This window comes from Mastigoproctus giganteus, chromosome 6 (assembly GCF_048544385.1).
Source record: "Mastigoproctus giganteus isolate SK-2022 chromosome 6, ASM4854438v1, whole genome shotgun sequence".
NCBI lineage: Eukaryota > Metazoa > Arthropoda > Arachnida > Uropygi > Thelyphonidae > Mastigoproctus > Mastigoproctus giganteus.
The window spans coordinates 187,771,756-187,798,427 of NC_143580.1; the positions used below are offsets into that span (position 1 = coordinate 187,771,756).

Consider the following 26,672-nt stretch of genomic DNA (forward strand, 5'->3'; position numbering starts at 1 on the left):
GAATATAACACTAAATTTCATACAAATAAATGATAGGCAGAGATCTGCATTTTGCATTAATGGGATAAAATATTAAATTTGACAAAAATAGTAATTTAGGTTCAATTCCCCCCTTCCAATTTAAAATCTCAAAGAAATTATAAAAAAAAAAAAAAAAAAAAAAAGACTTTTGCATTTTAAGATACTTTTAAAAAAGTATTACTACACAAACCTTTTGTTTCAATAGGCATTAAAAAATATAAACCCATAATCTTTTTATGAGGTAGATGTGAAATAGTGATGATGAAATGAAGAAGAAATGAAGAAAAGCAATCCACCAATTATTTAGGGTAACTTTGTTTGATCTCCTATGTTGATGAAGAGTGTCAATACCATCTTGCACAGTTTTATGTTTATCAGGAAACTGACCTGTATGATAATATTCTTTTAGCATTTCTTCTTTTTCAGCCCAACGGTCAAATACCCAATCCCTTAAGGAATTCATGTCACTAAGAGGCACCTCTTCAATTGGATATACACGATAATGCATGTATGTTATACATGGAGGACGGGATGCAGAACAGATGGTAGGTAAATCAAGAGGTTTTCCTCCATCAGGGTAACCTACTGTGATGTCAATTACCCACTTCAAAGGTTCTAGTTTCTTATCTGAAAATATTACAAAAAATATCAAATTAATACAGTTAATTTTTTTGTTTTAGTATAAAACAAATTTAAAATTCTTAAAACTGACAATTTTCATATTACTGAATATAAATACTAAGTTAGTGTTAGCAGTATTAGTAGTGACAAATGATGCAAGAAAGCAAGCTTTTACAAAATCAGTAAAAAAAAAAAAAACCTCCCATATCACCTGTCAATCCCCTCTAACAGTTTGTTAGAGTTCTTCCTTGCATTTATTCAAACTTCTAGAATGCAAGATGGAATTTTGTTCCAACAATCAACTACCCACTGGCTGAAGACAAGTTATTATACCTATCCTGCAATTAACCCACCTCAATCCTCCTTATCCATCATTTTTGTAGACTAAGCAAGAGAGAGATTTCATCAGGCTTACTCAATCTATTCAGAGCAATCAACACTCCAATCAGATCTCCTTGCAGGTGTCATCTTCAGATGCTGAAATTTGCAAAAAAAAAGAAGTCTTTCCTAGTAAGAGTACTCTTTTCATCACCCCATCCCTACTGGAAAAATTCCTGTATATTAGTAGTGGCTATGATGCAAGAAAGTAAGCTTATACAGCATCAGCAAAAAAAAAACAAAACTTCCAATTTCATCTATCCAACCCCTCCAACAGTTTGTCTAGTTCTTCCATGAATTTATTCAAGCTATCCACTTCCACGTCAGACAGAAGTTTGTTCCAGCAGTCAACTACCCACTCTCTAAAGATGAATCTATTCTGCAACTGTCCTTCCTCAATTTGAATTTATACTGCCTCATGCATAGTCTACGCAAGAGGAAGAATCTCATCAGCATTAAGCTTGCTCAATCCATTCAAAGCCTTAAACACATCAATCAGATGCTGAAATTTGCCAAACTGAAGCCTATTTGGATAAGAGCAGTCCTTTGTTCCCTTTACCAATCTCGTTGCCCTTTTCCGTACCTGCTACAACAGGTACGGAAAAGGAGTATTAGTCCTCTGCATCCTTCCTAAAATGGGGCCTCCAGACCTGTATGCAAGATGTGGCCTCATCACTGCCTTGTACAATGGATTAATCACCTCCTTATCGCTGCTAGCAAAATTTTTGTATATCACTGACAAAACCCCATGAGCTTCCCTGGCAGCATATCTGCACTGCTCGGAGAACTTTCATATCTGACTGCACAATTAACCCCAGTTCCTTTTCATTTTCCACTACCCTGAGTGTAGTGCCACACAGTTGGTATGTTAACCTGGGATTACTACTACCCATATGCAATGTTAAACCACAATTGCCGTTTCTCAGCCCAACTGCTTAATTTTTCTAGATCTTGTTGCAGCAGCATACTGTCATTACTGTCATTAACCACCCTGCCAATCTTTATCATCTGCAAAATTAGACATTAAGCCTGACATATCTTCATCAATATCATTAAGAAATACAGAAAACAATGTGCCCAGCACTGACAACTTAAGTCCCTGAACCGTGGCAGTCTAGTCTGCACAGGAATTGTAAGGAGAAAGTTGTTCTTGTCCAGACCTGCATAGGACATAGTCATTTGACACAGTTTTATCAATTAGACACATTTTAATTGAATGTCCAGATTTTAGCAATATACTTTTTACCGCTTTTATTTTAACCATCTGACTGAGCCATATACACTCAGTCAGATTTTATCCAACAATGACAATGTGTCTGCTGTTTTTAAATTTTTACACCATATTAATTTCTATAAATGTATATAAAATCCTGAAATATAAATATATTTTAATGCATATCCTGCTTTTTATCATTATATGATTTTGAGACAAGGTAACCTTTTTTCAAAAGTTACCAGAATTTATTTATCTATCTATTTTTAAACTGATATAATTATCTCCTGGTGCATAATAGCCTTAGATGCTAATGTGCCAATAAAATCATAATCTAATCTAACATAAGTCCACAAAGAGCAGTGTCCACCGATAACAACTCTGACTTCTGCCACCCAACAATCCCATCCCATCATCCATAGCAGTAACTTGCCCTTAATGCCACGCTGCTCCAATTTGCACAGCAGTCTATGTGCAACAGGATCAAAATCTTTCCCAAAATTCAAGTCTAGATATCAAAATTATATTTCGCATCCAGTTCCTTTGTCACTACATCATAGTACCAATAAAACTGGTCAGACAAGATCTCCCCTTAACAAACCCATGTTGTGACTGAAGTATAAATGCAATCCTGTCCAGATTGTCCTGCATTCTTTAACCAGTGATTCCATTATATTGCCTGAAACAGAAGTTAATCTAATATGGTCTGTGATCTGTAATGTTTTGACCCCCTTTGTGAATTAGGGATACATTTGCACATCTCCAGTCCACAGGGACCTCTCCCGAATTCAAAGATACTCTCATATTTATGGCTAAGGGTTTGCTTAACTCCTTTGCTGCCTCCGTTAATATAATTGGGTAGATCTACCCTGGGTGCCTTTATGTTTAACTTCAACAAATTCTCTCCCACTTTCCTCTCAGTTATTCACTAAATCATTTAGTTCCCTGTCAGAGTTTGATAAACTTCTGGCATTCCCCTCCTTAAAGAATTCCTCATCTGTGAATGTAGATGCAAATACCTATTCAGCCTGTCAGCAATCTGAGCTGGACCATCCACCATCAAACCTTTGACATCAAGTAGATCAATGTGATTCAGCTACGTCCTTATACTGCTAATATTAATAAAGAAGTCTTTGCTGCTTTTCTTGGCATTCTTTGCCAGAGATCTCTCATAATCTGCCTTGGCTTGCCTAACCAACTTGTGACTTGATTGCATACAAGTTTATATCTACCACCTGATTATTTATACATATTCCATGCACTTTTCTTCTGTGCCAAGTGTCTCAACAGATCATCTGACATCCGTTTAGGCCTAAACCTAAACTGTATTACTTAGTTGGTATGAAAAGCTGAGTAGCTTCTATTATTATTTCCCCGAATGCTTCCCATTTAGAATTTGTTATTGGTAACAACGTTAGTTGGTCCCACTGTATAGAATTTAAAAACTGTCCGTGACCACTATAGTCTCCTGTATGAAAGCAAAAACCCGTTACACTTGATGATAACTTCATTGCAGGTGAATGTAGATGCAAACTATTTGTTCAGTTTACCTGCAACCTAAACAGGATCATCAATAGTTATGCCAATCTTATATGTAGTGTGCCAATGTAGTTCATTCTTTTCCTATGAGCTTCCCTGGCAATCACTTTCACTTCTGTCTGTGGTTGGTGTTAACCTGTTAGTCTCCCCTCCTCAAGCTACCAGTTTTCCAACCCACCTAATGTTGCCTATTAGTGTAAACATAAGCAAAGAATTCTTTGATACTTTTCTTTGCATTCCTAGCCAAGGTTTTCTCGTAATCTGCCTTAGCTTGCCCAATCACTTAGTGACTTGATTGCAGACTAGTTCGTATTTAACCATAGGTTTCTGTCTCCCCTGCTAATTTATAACCATCCCATTGTTTTTCTTATTTACCACTAGACATATCACCTCATCTGACATCCAATTAGGTATAATCCTTGAACAATATCTTTTACTTGGTATACAAAACTTAGTAACTTCTAATTACCTCACTGAAAGCTTTCTATTTAGAATTTGCAGTTTGTAACATGATCAGTTGGTCTCAATGTAGGAAATTTAAACATCTAGACCTACTGTAGGTGTCTTAACAAAAGCAAAATCCCTTCCCTTTACCCTTGACAGTAGTTATATCTTTAAGTAAATCTCACATCAATATACACAAAATGATCATTGAATTATGACCACCTACCTAATACTTCGTAGGTCCTCCTTTTGTCCTCAGTACAGCAGCTATCCGACGTGACATCGATTCAACAAGATGTCAGAAGCGTTCGGGAGGTATGGCCAACCAAGTTATGTGTAATACAGCCAGCAATGCAGGTATGGAGGTGATTGGTGTATCCAGACACCTAATATACCTTTCCATAGCATCCCACAAGTGCTCTATGGGATTGATATCAGGGGAGTTTGGAGGCCAATCGATATGCTGAAAGTCAGAACCGTGTTCCTCAAACCATTCCTGCACAAGTACCCGATGGCTTGGTGCATTATATGTTGTTCCATATGCACCAGGGGGTCCAAGTTCCTGCCAGTGAAACATGCCCCACACCATACAACCGCCTCCACCAGCCTGCACTTTTGATACTATGCATGATGGATCAAGAGCCTCGTGTTGTTGATGCCAAATCTGCACTATGGGACCAGTGCTTTTTTTCCATTGAAGGATGTTGTTGTGTCTTGTGATGCATGAGTGTAGTCTCCAGAGTTTTGCTAGGTAATATGCTTGATGGTGTCCTCTTTATTCCTTAGAGTACATGACTGTTTCTCAAGCCCTCATATAATCCATCAGAATGCCGAATTAGCACTTAATCTCCTCACATTCTCTTCAACAAAAGCACACAAAGACATTCCCTATGGCCATATCACGTTGCACTACAGATTACCCAACAGAAAGGCAGCAAGAAGCACACTGTGCATCACAAATGTATGGGAGGGGGGGGATGCCCTCCAAACCCACTTCGACCAGAAGCACAAACATGCACAAAACAAGCATACAATAATCCGGCCCCCTGTACGACATCTTATTATATAGTCCCTAAACATTAGTATAGACTATGTTTTAGAAGCATTTGTCATTATTTTGTGTTCAGCAGTGAAAGGGATAAAGTGTGAGTTTTGATTTTATTGTTATGCATGTGAAATTGGAGTAGTAGCCAATCCGTCCAATAAAACAGTAATTTTAACCATAATTAAATTAAATAACAAAACTGTTAAGACTGGAACAAGAGATATTTGTGTCACAGAAGAGTACTATTTTTTATTGCTATCGCTAATAATAATAATAATAACAATTCTTTATAATATACTTTGGGTGATAATAGATGATGTTATTTATATATTTTTTCTTCCCTTATAGTATTTATCTCTGAAAGCATGAAACGGATACAACTTAGTTTACTGTCCTTTTGCAAAACCCTTAAGAAAAAGCCACAAACAGATGAACTGCATTCCATGCCAATATCAAAACCTGAAAGACCTCTAATGTGAGAACAAGAACTTCAGAGACAAGAACTTCAGAGACATGCTCTTAATACGAGATAGCAATTGTTGAATTTTCTCCTTTAATAATGTAGTACTCATCCTCTAAACAGTGAAGTAAATCAGGATCATAATGTAAACAATTTTCCAGTCCTAGAACACAATTAGTAACAAATAGGAAATTACAGTGTCATCAAAGAATTAAGTGCAGAAAAAAAAAATAACAGTTTTAAGTAACCTATGGAGACCAGATGCAAATTTTAAATTTCCAAAAGGCTAAAATTCAAAACAAACTCATTGTAGATCAATTAAAATGAAATGGCTTGATGAGTGAGCAGTTATCCTACTCAGAATTGAAAGAGGGTTCCTTTTGTAAATACCATGTTATTTTTAATAAAGATGGTGCTGGAAATGGGAATCATCAGTATTTGGGATACTTAGTGACAAAAACTAGTACTAAGTTGAAAGATGCTTGTGAAATATTTAAATTGCATGAGAAATGTGAATACCACAAAGATTCAATTTTAGTAGCAACTAATTTATCTTCTTTAGTAAATAAAAAACAAGACAATATACTTTTACTAATTGATAAGAACATGAAAACTGAATGTATTGAAAACAAAAAAAGCTCGTGCCCATTATTCAAACTATAAGACTATGCAGTAGGCAGCAAATAGCTTTAAGAGATAAAGATGATTCTGAAAGAATAAGCCTAGAAGACCCTTAAACAATGATGGTAACTTCAGCTCTCTGCTGAGATATCAAGCAAACAGTGGCAACTCAGTTTTGAAGGATTGCTTAGAGCACAGTAGTGGCAAAACCATGTACATTAGTTCTGTAATTCAAATTAAATTAATTACTATGTTCAAAGAAATAATTCAATTGAAAATATTACTGAAAGCAAAGATATCAGGCTTCTATTCAGTATTAGCAGATGAAACCACTGATATTAGTAAAACAGAATAGTTTTCACTGTGTATGCAAAATTAAGAAAATTTGACATTGAGAGAAGATTTCCTTTGCTGAAATACTGGTTACAGATACTACTGGTTCATCTCTGGCTTACAGAATTTTAGAAAATCTATCATGACTGGGATTCAACTTAAATTATTTGAGAGAGCAAGGATATGATGAGGCTGCATCTATTCATGGAGAATTTCACAGTATGCAAACCCACATAAAAAGAGAGGTTTCCTAAAGCTGTGTACACGCATTGCACTGCTCATTCTCTAAACTTGTGCCCATGTTTAGGAACTGTATGGGAGTTATTGCAGAAGCAACATCTTTTTCCACGTCAGCCAAATGTACTACATTATTAAAGGAGAAAATTCAACAATTGCTATCTCATATTAAGAGCATGTCTTTGAAATTCTTGTGTGAAACTCATTGGATTCAATGACATGATGCTGTTATGTTGTTTAAAGACTGTCTGAATCCAATTTTGGTTGTTTTTGACATACTGGAGCAGACCTCAGCTGACGGTTCAGTAAAGGCACACACACCACTCCTGAACTGAGTTTCTCAGTTCTCATTTTTAGTGAGAACTTTCATATTGAGCAAAATATTTTGCAAAGTAAGAAAATTATTCTTAATAAAGCCTTGCAGAGGATAACTAATATTTTGGAAATGCTTAAGAGTGTGAGAGATGAACCCCAAAAACACTACAACCACATTTATTTGAAGGCAAAAACCTTTTCAGAAAGTATGAATATCAGTGAAGCTGTTCCCTGCAAATTCCAAGGGCATCAATCAAATGTACTGTATTCTACACCAGAAGAATCTTACTGCCTAGCAGTTCACATCCCTTTATTTGATGAGCCAATGAGAAGTTTAGATGAGAGATTCCAATCTCGCAAAACTACTATTGTTTCACTACATTGTGTTTTGCCACCTGGATGTCAAAACCATGATTATGTTTCAATAGAGCCTGCAGTGAAATTCTATGGGTCAAATTTGGGTCATGAAGGTTAGCAGAAAGTGAGTTTCAGTTATGGTGTACTAAATGGAAGTGAGAAAGCTGTGACCTTCACAAACCCACACTAGAAAGTTTAGCACAGTGTGACAAGCAACTGTTTCCAAACATTTACATTCTTTTTAAAAATTGTCAGCAGTTCTCCCTGTATCCACTGCAACTGTAGAAAGAAGTCTTTCTAGCTTCCACAGGATAAAATATTATTTGCAGGACTGGCTCTGCTTTCTGTTTGTAGTGACGTCCATGTGACCGATGAAGTGACAGAAAAATTTGCAAGTGTGCCAAGGAAGATGAATCTATAGAATACTTATTGCAAAGTAAGTATTGGCTCTTTCCAAACTAGATAAGCAATAATTGTTTATTATTATTTATGTTATAATATCAAATGTGTGTGGACTAAATGTAACAAGGGCATTTTAAAATAACGTAATATTTTATAAAAAAAAAAAAAAGTTTAAATATATATTTAAAAAACCTAAATTAAAATAAATCACTTATTTAATCCATTAATGCTGTAAAAAGGAAAAAAAAAAAAGTTCCAGAAATTTAACTTGAAATCCAAAATTTTCATATTAATAAAAATTGAGTTACCACTTACATTTGTGGAATGTCAAATTGTTTCAAAATTAAAGTTCTGGGGTTCCTTTGAGATAGATACTGTTTACAAATCCCTCAAAAGTTAGAAATTCAAAGTACAGGTACACAAATACAGGTCACAATTTTTTGGCCACACTGTATGTGACAAGCTACAGACCATTTAATTTGAACTAGTATAGAAATATACTATAAATACTAAAATATGATCCTCATAGGAAATCTTGGAACCTGTTTAAGAATCCACCATCAAAAGTTAAAAATTCGAAATACAAGTACAAGAATAATGATTTTTCCATATAATTGCTAAGATTATTTTGGCCACACTGTATGTGACAAGCTATAGACCATTTAATTTAAACCAGTATAGAAATGTAGCATAAATATTGAAATATGATTCTCATAGGAACTCTTAGGCCCCCCACCCCCAATAAAATCCTATTTATGTCACTGCTATGCACAGCTCTGGTTTGCAAGAAAACTGCCATTCACAGTTCTCTCCCAAGCCAAAACATTCCTGCAACTTTGGACTATTGTTATGCTGCTCTTATTTGAGAAATAATTTTAATCTAATTTAAAAATATAACATAAGAACTAAGATATAAGAGTATGGCAACATTACAGCATTCCCAAGTTATGTAACAGCAGTCCATACTATGTTATTATATTTATAAATGCTTAGCTAAATAGAAAAATAAGGTAACCTATGTAATTAGGATCTTCAAACCATTTACAAGGGGTGATCTAGTTGTTCTACCAAATAGCTGATACTGAAATAATTAGTTTCAAGTTCTTTTGAAATATGTATTATGCAGTCCAATGCACATAATACTTATTTTGAAATATGCATAATGTGCATCAGAGACATGCATATTATATGCATGCTTGTCTCTGATGCACAAACACAAAATTAGAGGTCACTCAATACTTTTTTCATTGGAGCTGAGCAACTGACCATTCAACCTTTGCAAGAAATGCAGAAAACAAATATTTGTGAAAAAGAACTGGACTCTGATATCCACACAAAGACTTGGTGGTAGAACTCCCTCTAAGTTGTATGCCTGTAAAGCTGCACAGTGGTTTTGGAAGTGCTGTGCACTAAATTTTTTGTGTGTGTGCACTGCATTCTGGAATGCAGCTGAACATGTTGCACCAAGGTTCCAGCCTGCCAGGGACTCCTTCTCCTTGTGAAGGTTTTGCATATTTATATTATGGGATTATATATTATAAATACAATAAATACTGAGTGTTATTGATCCATGTTGGAAAATTTTTTGCCCCACAGCTTCAGGATCAACAGTTAGTGTGGCTACAGCAGGATAGGGCAACTGCCCGCAAAACACATGTAAACATGAATTTATTGTGCCAGCCAGTCACTCAATCTTTCTGTGCCTGACTTCTTTTTGTGAGACCAACTTTTTGTGGGACCAAGATTTGCACCAACAAAGCTCAAACAGTTGCTAAATTGAAGGAGAGAATTATAGAAGAGACTTGAGAAATTGATGATGCAATGAGGGTTTTTGTAATACTGAATGTCACAAAAACTACTCAAGAATGTATTGACAAGCAAGGGAGACAAGTGATTTTCATCCATTTAGCCTGTTTTCTGGATGACAAACCAAGCAACCCTCACATGAGACTGACTAATTCATCCACTGTGCCCATAAAAATTCCTTGTATCATTGATGGGATTCAAACCTGGGCCTCTTTCAACTGATGTGAGGAAGACAGTTTGATTTGATTGATTGTTTGTTTGGTTTCTGTTTTTTTCTGGGAAAAGCAACTGAGGCTATAGTGCACCATGACCAAGCCATACAAGATAAAAAAAAAAAAGAAAAAAAAAAAGAAAAAAAAAAGTGATTTTCTTTTTGTAACCTTTCAGGAAGGTTATGGCATTTTATCCATTTTTTTCTTGCACTGCCATCGGTGTTTTGGTTTCCTGTGCTGTTACGTTACTGCTCAGTTTTTGTATTGCTGGGCCACAAGGAAGTATCGATATTGGAGTGGCAGCTGACTGAGTTTTCTGTTCTGGTTTTTCTGAACTCATTAAGCAGTAGACAATTTGTGTAAATGATGCTTTAGTGGTACAGCCATTTGGGTTTAAGTCGCAACAGAACACTTCTTGGCAACCTTTTCAGCCATATGTTGCCTTATTGCTATTTACTGGTTTAATTGCTTTTCTGGCTTCCTGGTATAAGATGTTTAGCTCTGCTTTAAGTCACATTTCTTTTTCTTCCTTCCACCCCTAGCATGCTCAACAGTATGTGGGGTGCTCTCTTTGGCAATTAATGCAGGTAGGTTTTGCAACTTTACATGATTTCATGGTCCTTTGCACCACATCAAGTGCAAGCAAGGACACCACAGCAGGCCATGTGGGAATGTCCATATTTCTTGCACTTGAAGCACCTTAATGGATTTGGAACATATGGAAACGTTAATTAATTGTGCAGTTCAGATAATCGGCTTTAATTTCATTAGGAGATGGCATATTAAAAGTAAGGATGATGTTTCTAATCAGAACTAGATTCCCATCCTTAAGTACAAATACAGGTTGACCTCTCTTTAACGAACTTCCATATAGCGAATTTTTCTATGTAGTGAACTTTTTTGATTTCCCCTGATCACTACATTGAAAATAGTTTCTATATAACGAAGAAAATTTCCATATAATGAACTGATTTCGAGAGATGTGGGTACGCAATTATTCGCACCTCTGGCCTTCAGGCAGTAAAGCTGATGCTGTAGAAAGCATGAATTAAGAGCTAAAAGGATTAAGAATTAATCCCTGTAGCTTTTCAACGCTATAAGGGATTAATTCCACGGATTAAGAGCTAAAACATTCTATGGTTTAGTGGTGCCCGTAAAACCCTGCGGAAGGAAACTGGCCAACCACGGCGCGGGATAGAAAAAGATGGAGGGTTTTGGGAGAGGCTTTTGCCCAGCAGTGGGTCAGCAATGGCTAAAAAGAAGAGGTAAAACCTATACAACCTATAGTTCTATACACTATTGTACTGAGAAGTCGCGCTGGTCAACTGCTATCTTGTCCACAGCCATTGGCTCTGGTCAACCTGTGTTCTGCTGTAAGCACCCTATTACAGAATTAGGAATGATTTTCCTTTATCCTGGAAATTCATCTGTTGTTTTGAAGAAATGAGTCATTGACACTTTCACTAAATTTCACCTGTCTCTGTTTACATGGTAGGTACAAGTGGGCCATAAAACAGTTTTGTTTTAGCTGCTGTGCAAGTAACCTTATAGTGTCTAGGAGAAAATCCTTGAGTGTAGTGTGAAAAAGTGGAAGTGCTTAATAGTGTAGATCAGGGCAGATTCCTGCCAGTAGTGTGTTAACCATTCTGAAAAATTGTGTTTCGATTTTCAAACTATTTGATGAAACCGGACCCAGTCAGAAGCATGCAAAATTATGCCTTTGTGAAGATATAGATGAAGCAATTTTTAGGTGGGTAAAGTTTATTCAAGACCAAAATGTGCTGATATCAGGGCTATTAATAAAAGAAAAGGCTATGGAGTACACATCTTTCTGGGGCATAAAACATTCCAAGCCAGTTCTGGTTGGCTGGAGAAATTTAAAGAGCACTATGGCTTATTCAAAAAGGTTATTTCTGATGAAAGTGGAATTGCAATTGAAGAAGACTGTACCCATTGGAAAGAAACAACTTTGAAAAAAATTATGGAGGACTATGAGCCCAAGGACATATTCAATGTTGATGAAACAGGTCTGTTTTTTAAATGTTTGCTGAACAAGACACTGACTTTTAAAGGTGATAAATGTGTAGGTGGTAAAAACAGTAAGGAGAGAATTACAGTCTTGGTTGGTGCAAATATGGCTGGTAATAAAAAACTGAAGCTTTTGGTAATAGGCAAAAGTAAACAACCCTATTGTTTCAAAGGAGTAAAGTCATTAAAGTTGGACTACAACAACAAAAAATCTTGGATTACAAGCGAAAACTTTGAGCAGTGGATTTTAAATTTCGATAGAAAGATGACGAAAGAAAATAAAAATCGCATTGATTGTTGACAACTGCCCCGCCCACCTTCACTCAGTAATTTTGAAACCTACAAGTGTGAAGCTTGTTTTCCTCCCTCCGAATACCTTGTCTAAGCTACAGCCAATGGGCCAAGATTTTGAAAATGCACTACTGAAGGCACATACTGAGAAAAATTACACTGAGAATAGAAATCAACCAACCTATAGATTCTATTATAGATTTGCGAGTTGCATATCAGAGTTGACAAAAGTGTGGAATCAAGAAGTGACAGAAACAATGATTAAGAATTTTTCGCAAAGTTTTGCTAAATAGCCAATTAACAGCAATGAGAGGTATGAAATACTACACGACATTGAGTAATCTTGGGAGGAGTTCCAAGTGAGGTTTGATCAGTGGAGAAATTATTCTTGACGAATTTTTAGGAGTTGATAATGATGTCATAGTAGCTGAATATCCAAGTGACTCCAACACTTTGAAGCACATTTAAAGAACCAGTGACAATACTGATGATGAGTTGGACGAAAATGAGGGCAATATTAAACCTTCCAAACAAGAAATGTTGACAGTATTTTAAACTTTGCATCGATGCCTTCATCAGTGGGAAGAAAATGTAACAGAAAATATATTTGAGTGTTTAAACAAATGCGAACCTTTTTATGAACGGTGTACAATAGAATCCAGTGTACAACAAAAAATTACCAAATATTTTACGACATAATTCTTAAGTGTACTAATACATTGTGTGCATCATGCAAGTAGTCATTTCTTAATGTATGTATTGATAAATTAATTGTTTTAAAATGTAAGAAAATTTATTCATCCACACTTATTTCTGATTTATTTCTCATCTTTTACTATATTTCTGAATTTACAGTATTTTTTCATTGTTGTAAAGGTCATATTTCTTTATAATGAAATTTCTGCTTAACGACTTTTTTCAAGGGAATGATCGATCTTGTTATATAGAGGTCCTACTGTATTTGTTTGTTTTTCAGCTCCTTGGAATTTTTTTTTCTGAACATATCTCCTCTTAAGACACTTCAAGCAGATTTCGTTCAGAGATCACACCTCAAGATGAGTTCAGTGCCTTGTGGGGGTGTCACCATAATTGGCATTCCTCCAATAGAGGTGGCTCAGAGGAGCTGTTTTGAGCGTTTGTCACACTTTGAGGATATCCCCATAATGCAGCCATTTTACCAATTTAGGGGAGCCTGCCAACCATCTGAAACCATTCTGAATAAACAATGGCTGACATTTTCCCTATAGGTTTCTCTCTGGTGGAATGGAGTACCAGGTATCGGACCTGATATCATTTCCATTATGGGCCTCTTTGCTGAAGTGATGGTGTCTGTTTCATTGTTTATTTTCTGGTAGGGACTGTATTGAGGTCCCAGAAGAAAAGTTTAAATTCTCAGGATTCATAGTTTTTATTATTTTGGTTCAGTGCCAAGGCTCCCAAACCCACCATGCAGCCCAAAAGGGATGCCCACTACCTGGCAAGCATTAAATGCACTTGGGAGTGAACGGCAAAGCTACCCAGACACCATATCTGCACCACCGCCAGCCCGAATCCTGTCCTTCGGACCATGAAGGTGGGGGCATGGCATTGGCATAGCTGACCTTGCAGGTAAACCCACTAGTTGACTGATCCCAGCCAAGCCATCCAGGATCACCAGGCCTGTCAAAGCAGGGCCAAAGTGGTGTGTTGAAGTAGTGCCCCTCAACCATCATTCTTACAATTTTTGAGTTTCCATGGGTCACAGTGCACAGCAAACATGTTGGAATCATATGATGATAGCCTGGAACCTAGGTTGCAGGTGATCCCAGTGATGCTAATCTGGAGCAGCAGTGTCACCGGGAGTTCCCCCTCACCACATACAGATGTCCACGTCAAAGGGAGAGGAAGACTGCTTATACGCACAGTGCTACCCAGGAGGGCACAATTCATATGGTTTAATTAATGTTATTTGCATTTCATTATGAACAAATGCAATGTAGTGACATTTAATTATTTCTCTCGAAATGCATTTATTTATTTTTATAAATAAATCCATTATATGTTTTACATTTTGAATGAATATCGTATGACCGATCAGGAAAAAAAAGACGATATATAAATAGCACTGTTACGTTTTTAAATTCAAGATAAAAACCTCCCATGCATCTACTTATCTAACTGAATACAAATCCACCTATTGATTGCATAATAATAATATCTCTAATTTAGATGTTCAGATATCCTTAACGGTTTACAGAAAAAAACAGCAAAGCAGTTAACTACCTGCCATTAGACGTGATAGTTGGGTCTCACCCCTTTTGCAGTTTGACAGACTTTGAGACTTGATTTGGTTCATAAACTGTTTATTCATTCAAACTCTACACAATGGCATACACTTCCCATTGTGCATATGTATTATTGATTTAGTTAAGTTATATAGTTGTTTCCTATATAAAAATATATGTTTAGGCTATGGGCAAAAGACTTAAAAATAGAAACCAAGACGAGAACCTAGGCTTTAAAATATAAGTTAAGTTTTGTAAAAATAGGAGCTGGCTTGCTAAAAGGACTAAGTGCATCAGAGAAGTATTGTCTATTGTTGTAACCATAATCTCTCTCTCTCTCTGTGAGGTGCCTCCGTAGCCAGGTGGGCAGGAGCAGCAGTGCTTAACACATGCTTCTTGATTAGACCAGGGTTCGAGCCCGTGACCACCAAATACGGAGGATGCGGAAAGGTCAGGGAATGACCACCGCATATCCCCGGAGCAATATGACCTTAGTTGCTAATGCTCCTAAAAACTAAATAAAAACAACAACTCTCTCTGTGTATTTTGTTGGTAGCATGCAGTGTTGTGCACTGGCTGACAAAAAAAAAAAAAAAAAAAAAAATGCATACACTGCTCTGTTATAATGCAGCTATTTATACTGTTGAGTCCTTCTGCCTAACCTTGCCGTTGAAAGAAATTCTAAGAAAAATATTAATATTGCTTCTACAAACCTTACTGTGAGAAGCTTCCTCACTCAAATGACCTAGCCTTGGCAAAGGAGGGAAAAGGATGCATTTCTCAGGAATCCTAGGGACATATACCCTTCTGCCAAGCAAAAAGAAAGGATACTGGGTACGTCTGGGGACGTACCCTTGGGGAGTCTGGGTACGAGGTTAGCCTGTGCGGACGAAGCTCTTCAACGCTCTTGGAACATAGAAGTTTTTCCTGATTTATTTTCTGATTTATTAGCTTAAATTGTCATATTAACTTATTTTCTAGAGTAGCTTTATATTCCTAGTTACGATACTTAGTTTAAAGTTTAACTTAGACAGAGATTTTGTAGGTATCGGTAACGGTATCAAATCCACGTGTTACAAATTGAACGAGAGGTCTTTTATTTTTTAACCAAATTTAGTCGATTTATTAACCAATTGTTATATCAAATTATCTTCTATAAGTAGATTATAGACCTAGTCAGGATCCTTAGTTTATTCTAAATTGAGATAGCGAGATTTGGAAGCTAATCAATACTTACGAGTCCGTAGAAGTACCGTTCGACTGCTACACAAATTGGAGCAGTGTGGCATTGGAGGCAAATTGCTGCTATGGATAAGGGGATGGTTGAGTGGCAGAAGACAGAGAGTGGTAATCAATGGACACTGCTCAACGTGGACTAATGTTATTAGTGGAGTTCCTCAGGGTTCAGTGTTGGGTCCGTTGTTGTTTTCTGTGTTTATGAATGATATTGATGATGGGATATCAAGTTTAATGTCCAAGTTTGCAGATGATACAAAGGTTGACAGGGTTGTTAAGGACACTACTGACACTATGCTGCTGCAACAGGATCTGGAAAGGTTGAACAGATGGGCTGAGAGGTGGCAAATGAAGTTTAACATTGACAAATGTAAAGTACTACATATGGGGAACAGTAACCCCAGAGCAACATATCAACTCTGCGGTACTACACTGACAGTGGTGGAGAATGAAAAGGACCTGGGGGTAACTGTGCAGGCAGATATGAAGTTCTCTGAGCAGTGCAGACGAGCTGCAAGAGTAGCTCATGGTGTCTTGTCAATGATATACAGGAATTTTTCTAGCAGGGATAAGGAGGTGATTATTCCCTTGTATAAGGCAATGGTTAGGCCACATCTTGAGTACTGTATACAGGTCTGGAGGCCTCATTTCAAGAAGGATGTAGAGCTGCTGGAACGGGTACAGAGAAGGGCAACAAGATTAGTGAATGGAACAAATTGTTGCTCTTACGAAGAAAGGCTTAAGTTTTGCAAATTACAGAGTCTGGAGACTAGGCACCGGCGAGGTGATCTGATAGAGGTGTATAAGGCTTTGAATGGTTTGAGCATGCTCAATGCCAATATGATTCTTCATCTTGCTCAAAATAATCACCTCAGAGGGCATAAATTCAAATTGGGGAAGGACGGATGTCGGATAGATGTGCGGAAATTTGCCTTTGGCCAGCGGGTGGTTGGTTGGTGGAACCGACTTCCGTCACTTGTTGTTGAAGTTGATAGCCTAAACAAATTTAAGGCTCAACTGGACAGGTATTTCGAACAAATGGAGGGGTGACATGGGAGTGGTGTGTGTGTTTTTTTTTTTTTTTTTGGCTGATGCTATATATGCTTGTTTACTTGCATCATATGCCTCTACTAATGCTAATACTTATCAAACAAAGCAATTCTTGCTCGTTTTGAGAATTTTTTTCATGCACCGATACCCTCTCCTACCTTACCCCTTCTTTGAGTGGCAGGATTTGCTAATCTTCTTCAAGGTCACTAACTACTACACTGTTAGCTACAACAGTTAGTATCGAGCATCTATTGCTCGATACTAACTGCAGCTACTAACTAAAGATTGCCACTGCAAAAGAAAAAAGGCGATCCATAGTTTGAAAACTTGCCTATGGCAGTTGTCTTTTTTGTAACTGTTCGGTGTGTATCAGTGAATTTTTACATTTTTTGCAAGCTTCACAGATGTACATAACAATCTTACAAAGAATTGGTTTCATGGGTTACGGCGAACATTAATAAAAGAAAGTCTTACGCCATTAAGGAAAAGCTGACTGTAATTAATCAAAACAGTAAAAAGGTGGTGTCTCGAAAGCACAAATAAAATGGGAGTTGGGTATTTCAGAAGGGGATGGACTGCAGAAGGAAGCTTACATTCCTTCTTGGATAAGATGCACAAATCCTGGGACTGGAAAGGAAGAAATCAAGACTCTGCAAAAACAAGGCAATGGATGATTGTTAATATATGTTCAGAAGCACAATTTAGGGTATCTACGCTCATGTCCGACTCTGAAGATGCAACTGGAGATATTTTTTCAAGACTTAAAATTTGATTGTGAATTCTATGTCACTGATGGAGGGCTTTGGCATTAGCAAAAACTTCATGGAAACAGGAAAATAACAATTAGTGGTGAAGCAAAATAGCTGATAGTGCAAAACAGTTTCTTAGTGACTTAAAATTTACAAGTGAATGTTACCAATGAAATCTTTGGACTTGAAATCAGCTCCGAACAAAAGTAAGGACCGTACTCTATTGTTTTGCTTGAATAAAACAGGAACCCACAAGCTGCCACCTGTAGTAATTGGGAAAAGTAAGAATCTGCAATGCTTTAATATATCAACTGAAAACATTTCCTTATAGAATAGGTGAGCAGCTCAAAAGCATGGATGACTGAAAATTTATTTTTGACCTGGTTCAAGAGACTTTTGTACCTTCAGTGCAACGGCATTTGAAAGGAAAAAAAAAAAAAAAAAAAAAAACTGTATTTACCAAAAAATAGCACAGATATAATCCAGTCCCTTGATCAAGGAATCATTTATAATTTTATGGTAAACTACAGATGTGAGCTACTTTTATTTGTTGTCCTCAGATCGTGATGTTCCTGAATTTCTAAAGCTATTGACTTTAAAGGAAATAGCATACAAATTGGTCTTGCTTGGGAGAGTATTTCGAAAGATTCAATTCAAAATTTTTTAGAGAAGTGGTTTCTGAAAACAGCTGATGGAGAGAATCAAACTGTGACCGATAAAGAGAAAAACAGTGGAAAAATTGCTATGCATTGTTATCTACAGACAGTAAGAGATTAGTATGTCACTTATTAACAGACAAAAGCATTGTTGAAAGTATCAACGAGAAAAGAACAGAGGAAAGTGATGTGGAAATGGAACTAGAGAAGAGCCTGTCAACATTTCCACAGATCAGGAAGCAGTATAAAGGGTTAGAGACTGTGATTGGGTGGTTAGAGGCACAGCATGAAGTTGAGCAAGCTTTTGTAATTAGTGTCATTAAAAATATGATCCTATGCTACAACAAGATTCTCCTGTAAAAAACAACAAAAAATTGCAGATTTTTTTTTAAAGTGATAAAATAAATTGCTTGAATTTATGTTGACTTATCACATGTTTTTTGTGAAAATAAAAGATTTTTGAAAATTGTTTGTTCATACATAAGTATTAAACACTAATTGTTTTATCAGTTTCCTTCCCACTAACCTGCGTATGTTTGCTTTTTTTTTTTTTTTTTTTTTGATTTGGTAGTTATTGGCGCATCGGCTTCTGTGGCCATATTGCACCTCCCAAGGTTTTTGCAGTACTTTGATCCAAGCCCGAGGCGGGAATCGAACCCGTGACCTTTGGGTTGCCGGGCAGGTACTTTACTCACTCGGCTAGCCCGGTCGGCCAACGTATGTTTGCAGTCATGTACAATGCAAATACAGTACTGTATATGCTGTAAATAACAAATCATGCCATGCAAGGCTATTTTGCTATTGACTTCATTTTGCGTGGGTTATTTTTTAATTGTTAAAAAATACTGAATGCAAAGTTATGTTTATCGTGCTCAATAGAGTAACATTAAAAGGATTCTTAAGACTTTTAGAGAATCAATGAATTAGAGAAAAATTGTAGTCATTGGTTATAGCAAGGTTGCCTTATTAACACAGGTCACAGCCTGCCTTCTAAAACCCTGTCGTATAATCAGGGAACAGCGTATTAATTTAAGAGCAATACCAGAAATGCATGTAGTAGGAATTATATACAGTTGATTCCAGTTATTATTTGACACATCGGGACTAGTGCATTTTGGCCCAATTAAGCAGCTGCCACAATTATCTGAAGTTTCATGTAAATAGTTAAAAACACAAGGGACCCCCGCTTTACAATTGGTTCACTGTACAATCAAATCACGTTATGATGGATTCACCACAGTAAAGTACCGTTCACTATATGATGTGTAGTAAGCTCCGGTCATTGTGATCATGTTTGTGAATTGAATTTTAATTATATTAAACAACGATTCTAATTAGCGAAAATAGGAGGAATATTATCCACAGGCTATAAAAGTAAAATATATTAAGCACAAATTTACCCTTTATTACCTTAAAAAAAATTAAATTATACGTAAATGATACGTGAAAATTGGAAGAATATACGTGATAATCAGAATAATTAATACGTACTGTAATACGTACATACTAACTAGTTGGCATTTCTATTCACTGATATTTGTGGGTGCGGGTTAAAATTTAGAACAGTAAAAAGATAAGCAATCAATAACAAAGAACACGGCACATACAAATTGCAGGTAACACGATATGCGCAAGTGAGAACAGAGTAACAAGTTATGAATCTTTAAAACTAGGAATGAAGAGAAGATTATGAAAATTAATTTCTTTATATGATTGAAGATTTCATGGAAGTGTAAACACATTCACCATAACAACCCACAGAATTCCAGCTGTCGGTATTATCGCAAATTCAATAAGATCGAGTTTACTATCCATTTATGATAGATTGCACTAACAGAAAAACCCAATAAACAGGTGACTGCTAACTGTTTTTATTGTTTTATGGTTGTGACCTCCAGAAATTCGACCGAACCATGTAGTACGGTCGGAGACAATCGTAAGGTAATCTCCAGGGCTGCTGTCTCCTGCCCCCATTAAACAGCATGTTGTCCCAATTAAGCAAAGTAAACCCTGGCTTTTTTCTCGATTGGGTTCTGTTTTTTAAGATTTGCCACAAATAAAGGCTGCCCCGATTAACCAGTGGCCCAAACAACCGGAATCCACTTTATATTGTGTAAATGCTGGTAAATTCTTAACTTAACAAGTTGATCAAAGTATTGCTAAGTTAAAGTATACTAAATTAATTAAAAATAAGGACACAATATATTCTTCAAGGAAACACTATAAGACAAGCTGTAATTAAGTCAAGTTTAAAATATTTAAATATTTTAAAATTTTAAAATTTTTAAAGTGTAATAAAAAGAAAAATAAAGGTAATGTGTGACTGTATAAATAATGCATTGCAGAAAATGTATTAATAATCCTACTTCGTTTGATACAAGATGGCATATGCTTAAAAATAGAAGAATTTTAGACATAATAAAATGTCATGCTCCTGAAATAAGAGTTTAAACAAAAAAAATTCCAAAAACCATTATCTGCCAATATTTTTCTTAAAATAACAGTAATCGTGGCATGTGATGTAAGAAAACAAGCATATGAACTTATGTAGCATCAGCCAAAAAAAAAAAAAAAAAAAAAAAAATTCACACAACCATTCCCTCTAAATGTTTGTCCAGTTCCTCCTTAAATTTATTTAACCTATCAACTTCCTCAACGACAGATGGAAGTTTGTTCCAGCAATTAACTACTTGCTGGCTAAATGCAAATTTTCACACATCTATTTTACAGCTGTCTTTACTCAATTTGAATTTATGCCCCCTTAGGTTCGTAATCTGAACAGCGAGACCTAATCCGTGCAATAGACGACAAACTTTGTCCTGCTTCGTACTTCTTAATTAATCATCTTCATTTTGAAATCAATTTTGTTTTTGTTTCCTAGCACTTGCACTTTCTGTTGGTCCCTTTCCCTTCACCATTGTAATAAGTAAATAGGAACGAAGAGAAGATTCTGAAAATTCATTTATGCTTTTTATGTAATTGAAGATTTTAGTGAAGGGGAACTCATTTCATTATAATACCATAACGTAAAATCCCACAGAATTCCAGTTATCAGTATTATTGCAAATGCAATAAGATCGAGTTTACTACCCGTTTATAATAGATTGCGCTAACAGAAAAGTCCAATAAACTGGAAAGTGCAAATTGTTTTTATTGTTTTATCGTAGTGACCTCCAGAAATGTGGTTTAGAAAAATATCACAAAGGCTTTCACAAAATTCTTATAATGGAACATATGATAACGATGAAAGTGTAATGCAATTTACATTATAAAAATGACCCTTTAGAGAAATAAGTAGCTTAGTTATATAGCGAAAATTTCAACTTCCGAGGTCTTGGAACGAATTACCAAAAAAAAAAACGTGTTGTTGGTTCACATTATATTTTCACAATGCCTCCATTTATTTCTACGGGATGCAAAATACGTTTCCATGATTTTTTTTAAGTTTGCACTAGCCAGCAAAAACTTAAGTAAAGACAAATTTCAGTAAGTCGAGTATTATGCCAGGGAGTGCCTGTATAAAACCGAACAAGTAAAAGACGTTGACGGATCCTGGAAGATCAAAATGAACCATGAAATTGACAATCTTATTCAGGGTGCAGACATTGTCAGATTTGTGAAGAGCCAGAGACTTGCCTGGTTGGGACATGTTATGAGAATGGGTGACAGCAGAACTAAGAGGATAATGAAATGGAAACCTACTGGTAGGAGGGCAAGAGGAAGACCACGGAAAAGATGGATAGATGACGTAGAAGAGGAAATTAAAGATCATGACAATAAGAAGTTTGACTTCTGAGAGGGTTTACTGGTAGAACATCGTTGAGAAGGCTAAGACCCACCCTGGGTTATAATGCCAGAAGATATAAAACTGAAATTTGTCTTACCATTATCTGCTAATGTTTTTCTTATATGTTTGTAATTTTGAGCCAAGGATAATACACTTATTCTTTCTTTTGCCATGTTCGTCTTAATAGTGATTATAATATTTCCAAGCTTTGTTGACTTTTATTTGTTGAATAATGGAATTGAAGAAAAACTTCTCTTTGAGGCAAAACTTTACTCTAGATAATCACGACTTTCCACAGTATTTATATAGACATTTCAAGTTGGTGACACAGGAAAATCAAATATGATTTTATCCTGCATTACATGAAACCATTAACAAATAATTAGGCTGCTCCATTAAAATACCTGTTTTTATGTTTCTTTCATTGCACTCTAAAGGGAGAACCATGACAGTTTTGAAAAATAAAGTAATTCAAATGTAGAAGCATATTTTGACTTGATAAGAAAGAAGAGACAAAAAAAAAATAGAAAAAAAAAAAAAACTTTTGATGAAGGGAAATTTTTAAAAACTACAAAAATCTTTACACTCCAACTAAATTCTAAAATTATTGTAGTATTCATATAAACTTTCATCTACACATTAGTACTTTTTTGGTTTATAATTTATCACAGAAGCTTGTCAAACTGCCTTGTCACTTTGTGCTCTGAGACTAGACTTATCGCTCTTGTATCATACAAACATTTCAAGTAGGTGGCCTGAGGACACTGACATTATCTCACATTGCAAATTATATTGTTTTTTAATATTATAAATAAGTTGTATAGTGTAACACAAATACTTATTATTTATGTCACACATGCATCATAAACTGCATTACTCGAAAAATAAATAGCATGAATATAAACGAGTGGGGTACAAGGAAAGCATTAAGAAACATACAAGTACATGTCTCCTAGACGTTTTTCCCATTTGGGCCTCATGACCCGTGGAGCTGGTCATGGGGAATCAGGGGGGAAAAAACTGATTTTTCCATATTCATTATATGAGTGGTTAAGTACACAAATTAGTCACCATAATAACAAAAAGTTGATTGGTAGACCCCACATTCTTCCCCTCTTCAACCTTTCAGTTAACATGTTAAATTAGCATCATGTGCAAGATAACATTAACAAGGACTAATCCCACTTTTGTGAATCTGAATCCAAACTTGTAAATCTTGTAACTCTCATATAAAAAAAAAAAAAATGGGGAAAAAAAAAAAAAAAAAACTGGTTACAAGACTGGTTGTAAATTTTTTAAAGAAATACAAACTAACCAGAGCACTATTTTCATACACAGGTCTGCATTTCTCAATGTTCTATTTGTAATGTTATGTTGTGCCTTTCGGTACCAATATAAAAGTTTTAATTCATGCTTTAAATTTTTCTAACAAAAGTGAATTTAACTGAAATTGTATTCACCTGATATAAGAGGACTATTTCCTTGGACATATTCCTCCAGTTTACCAGGACGGAGGGTATTGAGCACTATGTACATAGCTCCAACCCTTGGGAGTGTAACATGCTCAAGAACTGGAAAGTTGTGCTCTCTTGCATACCTTGAAAGCAATGTCACATAATTATTTCAAGTATTCAGACTACAAAACATGAAATAACTAGTATTTGATCTGATCTGAAAATAATAAAATTGTTCAATTATTTTTAAATAAAGTTTAAAGATAATAGCATCCAACCACTTGAAATCTACCTTTTTTTCTGAACCTAGACAAGTTTTAAAGTTTTCAAAAGTTTTCAAGTTTGGAAAAAGCAAATAAAAATATCATTTCAAATAATTTTATTCTTAAGGTCAATCACAGACATTTTAATTTAAGAAAATATATTTATTATTATAATTAACAAAAACAAAGTGGTGCAAGAGGGAAAAAAAAAAAAAAAAACTACTCCTTAATGGTTTCATTCATTTTTTTGTTGGGATGTATGTAATGAACATATACTGCAACCTCTGTTATCACTATTTTGATGGAAACATCAAAGTACTGTAAATAATAATTGAGGGCCCTTTTGTAGTCAATGAATATGTTTTAAGTGCTTCATTCATGTAGGTTTGCTTATTTTTGTATTTACATCAATATTTAAACAGTTATAGCTTAACAGACATATGATCACTTCAATTGATGATTTTAAGGTAAGAGTTAAATGTAGAACTTTTAATGGTACCTTCTTTCCTTTTTTAAGTATCAAGTTTCCTGGAATTACTTACCTTCTTGAGCCTCAAAGTATCTAGACAATAAATCTTATATTCCGGTTAAACATAAAATTACGACTATAAATAAGATCACTAAGAAGGGAATGCATGGAAAAATAATATAAGAAGAAAGCAGATAATGGCAGGATGGTTTGTCGTGATTCATTTTTATGTGTCAGATGTAAGAAATGCAGTAAACTTAAGTTAAAGCTTGGCATATTAATGGGAGATTGGTAACACAACAGTAATATGTTTAGTGACTAATATTGTTGCATGAGAAATGAGCAGTATACAGGTGCACTGTCATGCAACAACTTCCAATCTCTTACTGCACATCATTTTGGATGCTTTTGCCAATTTTCCACTCACAGCTGGTAAAAATCCTGTGTGTGTGTGTGTGTATATATATATATATATCTCCTCATTCATAGTGGCACCTTTAGAAATGAATGCTTAGTGCACAATACTATGATGATCAAAAAATATCTAACACTTTCCCTTTTCATCTGTCTTGCTGATTTTTCAATTGGATGAATACTCTAAATGGAAAACATTCAAGAAATTAATCTTAGAAGCTACTAGACTTTTTGTTCCAACTAAGAAATACTGTTCTGGGTTTAGGCTCAAATGGATGTCAGATGAACTAATGAGACTCGTGGCAAAGAAGAAAAATGCATGGGATGCATATAAATTATCAAGCGACACAGAAGGCTATAGTAGATATAAGCTAGTCTGTAATCAAGTCACAAAGGAAGTTAGGCAAGCAAAGGCAGATTATGAGAAATATTTGGCTAAGGATGTTAAGAAAAACAGCAAGGACTTCTTTATTTATGTAAACTCTAGAAGGAAGGGGGAGAGATCAGATTGATCCACTTGATATCGATAGTTCGACTGTTGACGATTGTGCTCGGGTAGCTGGCAAACTGAATGAGTATTTTGCATCTACATTCACACATGACAAATTCTGTAGGGAAGTGGAGGCCAGAAAATTATCAAACTCTAATAAGGAGCTAAATGATTATGTAATAACTGAGAGCAAAGCGGAGGAGAAATTGTTAAAGTTAAACATAAGAAAGGCATCTGGGATGGATGGGATCTATACAGTTATATTAAAGGAGACAGAAAAGAAAGTAAACAAACCCTTACTCATAATTATGAGAGTGTCCTTGGATTCAGGGGATGTCCCCATGCACTGGAGATGTACAAATGTATCCCTAATTCACAAAGGGGGATGAAAGAGTGACAAGTAATTACAGATCTGTTAGTTTAACTTCTTTTCCAGGGAAAATAATGGAGTCGGAGTTGCTGGTTAAAGAACCATTGTGGGATCATCTAGACAAAACTGCAGTTATAGTTCAGACACAGCATGGGTTTCTTAAGGGGAAGCCTTGTCTGACCACCAATTTGATTGAATACTATGACGTGGTCACAAAGGAACTGGAGTCAAAAAAAATAATTTTGATATCATATACTTGGATTTCAGGAAAACTTTTAGGTACTGTTGCACATGGTAAACTACTGTACAAATTGGAGCAGTATGGGATTAAGGGCAAGTTACTGCTATGAATAGAGGTGAATAGAGGGATAATTGAGTGAAAGAAGACAGAATAGTAATCAATGGACACTGCTCTTAGTGGACTAATGTTATAAGTAGAGTTTCACAGGGTTCAGTGTTTAGCCCATTATTGTTTTCTATATTTATCAATGATACTGATGAAGGTATATTAGGCTAAGACGATTTTTTGGGCTGAAGCCTCAAACTTCAGAAAGATTCACTAAATGGACAAGTTAGTGCAATTTCGTTATATTAATACGTAGGGAATCACCTAAGTAGGTGAAATGGCATCGTTTTTGTTATAACTCATATTGCGAAAAACTTTACAATTAGTTGCCCTGATATTGTACTACCTTGAATAAGCAACACTTCACCAATGGAGAAGACTAATGTTACTTATTCTGGGTGGTGTTACTTATCATGGGTGGTGGTATCCGCCAAGAATAAGTAACATTAGTCTTTCCCATTGGTGAAGTGTTGCTTATTCAAGGTAGTACAATATCAGGGCAACTCGTGAAGGTTTCACAATGAGATATAACAAAATCGATGCTATTTCACCTACTTCGGTGGTTCACTACAGACCAATATTATGCAATTGAACTAACTTGTGCATTTAGTAGTATATCAGGCTTGTTATTTTGTTATTTGGTTTTTTTTTTTAGGAGCATTAGCAACTAAGGCCATATTGCTCCGGGATATGCAGTGTCATTCCCTGACCTTTCCGCATTCTCCGTATTTGGTAGTCACGGGCTCGAACCCCGGTCTATCAAGAAGGGTGTGCTACGCACTGCTGCTGCTCCTACACACC

The 26,672-nt window shown here is 35.8% G+C and overlaps 1 protein-coding gene across 1 annotated transcript in view; it reads right to left on the reverse strand.

Moving 5' to 3' along the window:
- The window catches only part of LOC150084819 (acyl-CoA:lysophosphatidylglycerol acyltransferase 1-like), a 155,987-nt gene that overhangs the window by 46,840 nt on the left and 82,475 nt on the right, over positions 1-26,672 (reverse strand). Inside the window, exons 6-7 of the mRNA XM_090376362.1 lie at positions 23,526-23,662; positions 373-648 (exon numbers count right to left, since the gene is read on the reverse strand). Coding sequence (XP_090232488.1) covers positions 373-648; positions 23,526-23,662 — 413 coding nt within the window. The remainder of the gene's footprint in view (positions 1-372; positions 649-23,525; positions 23,663-26,672) is intronic.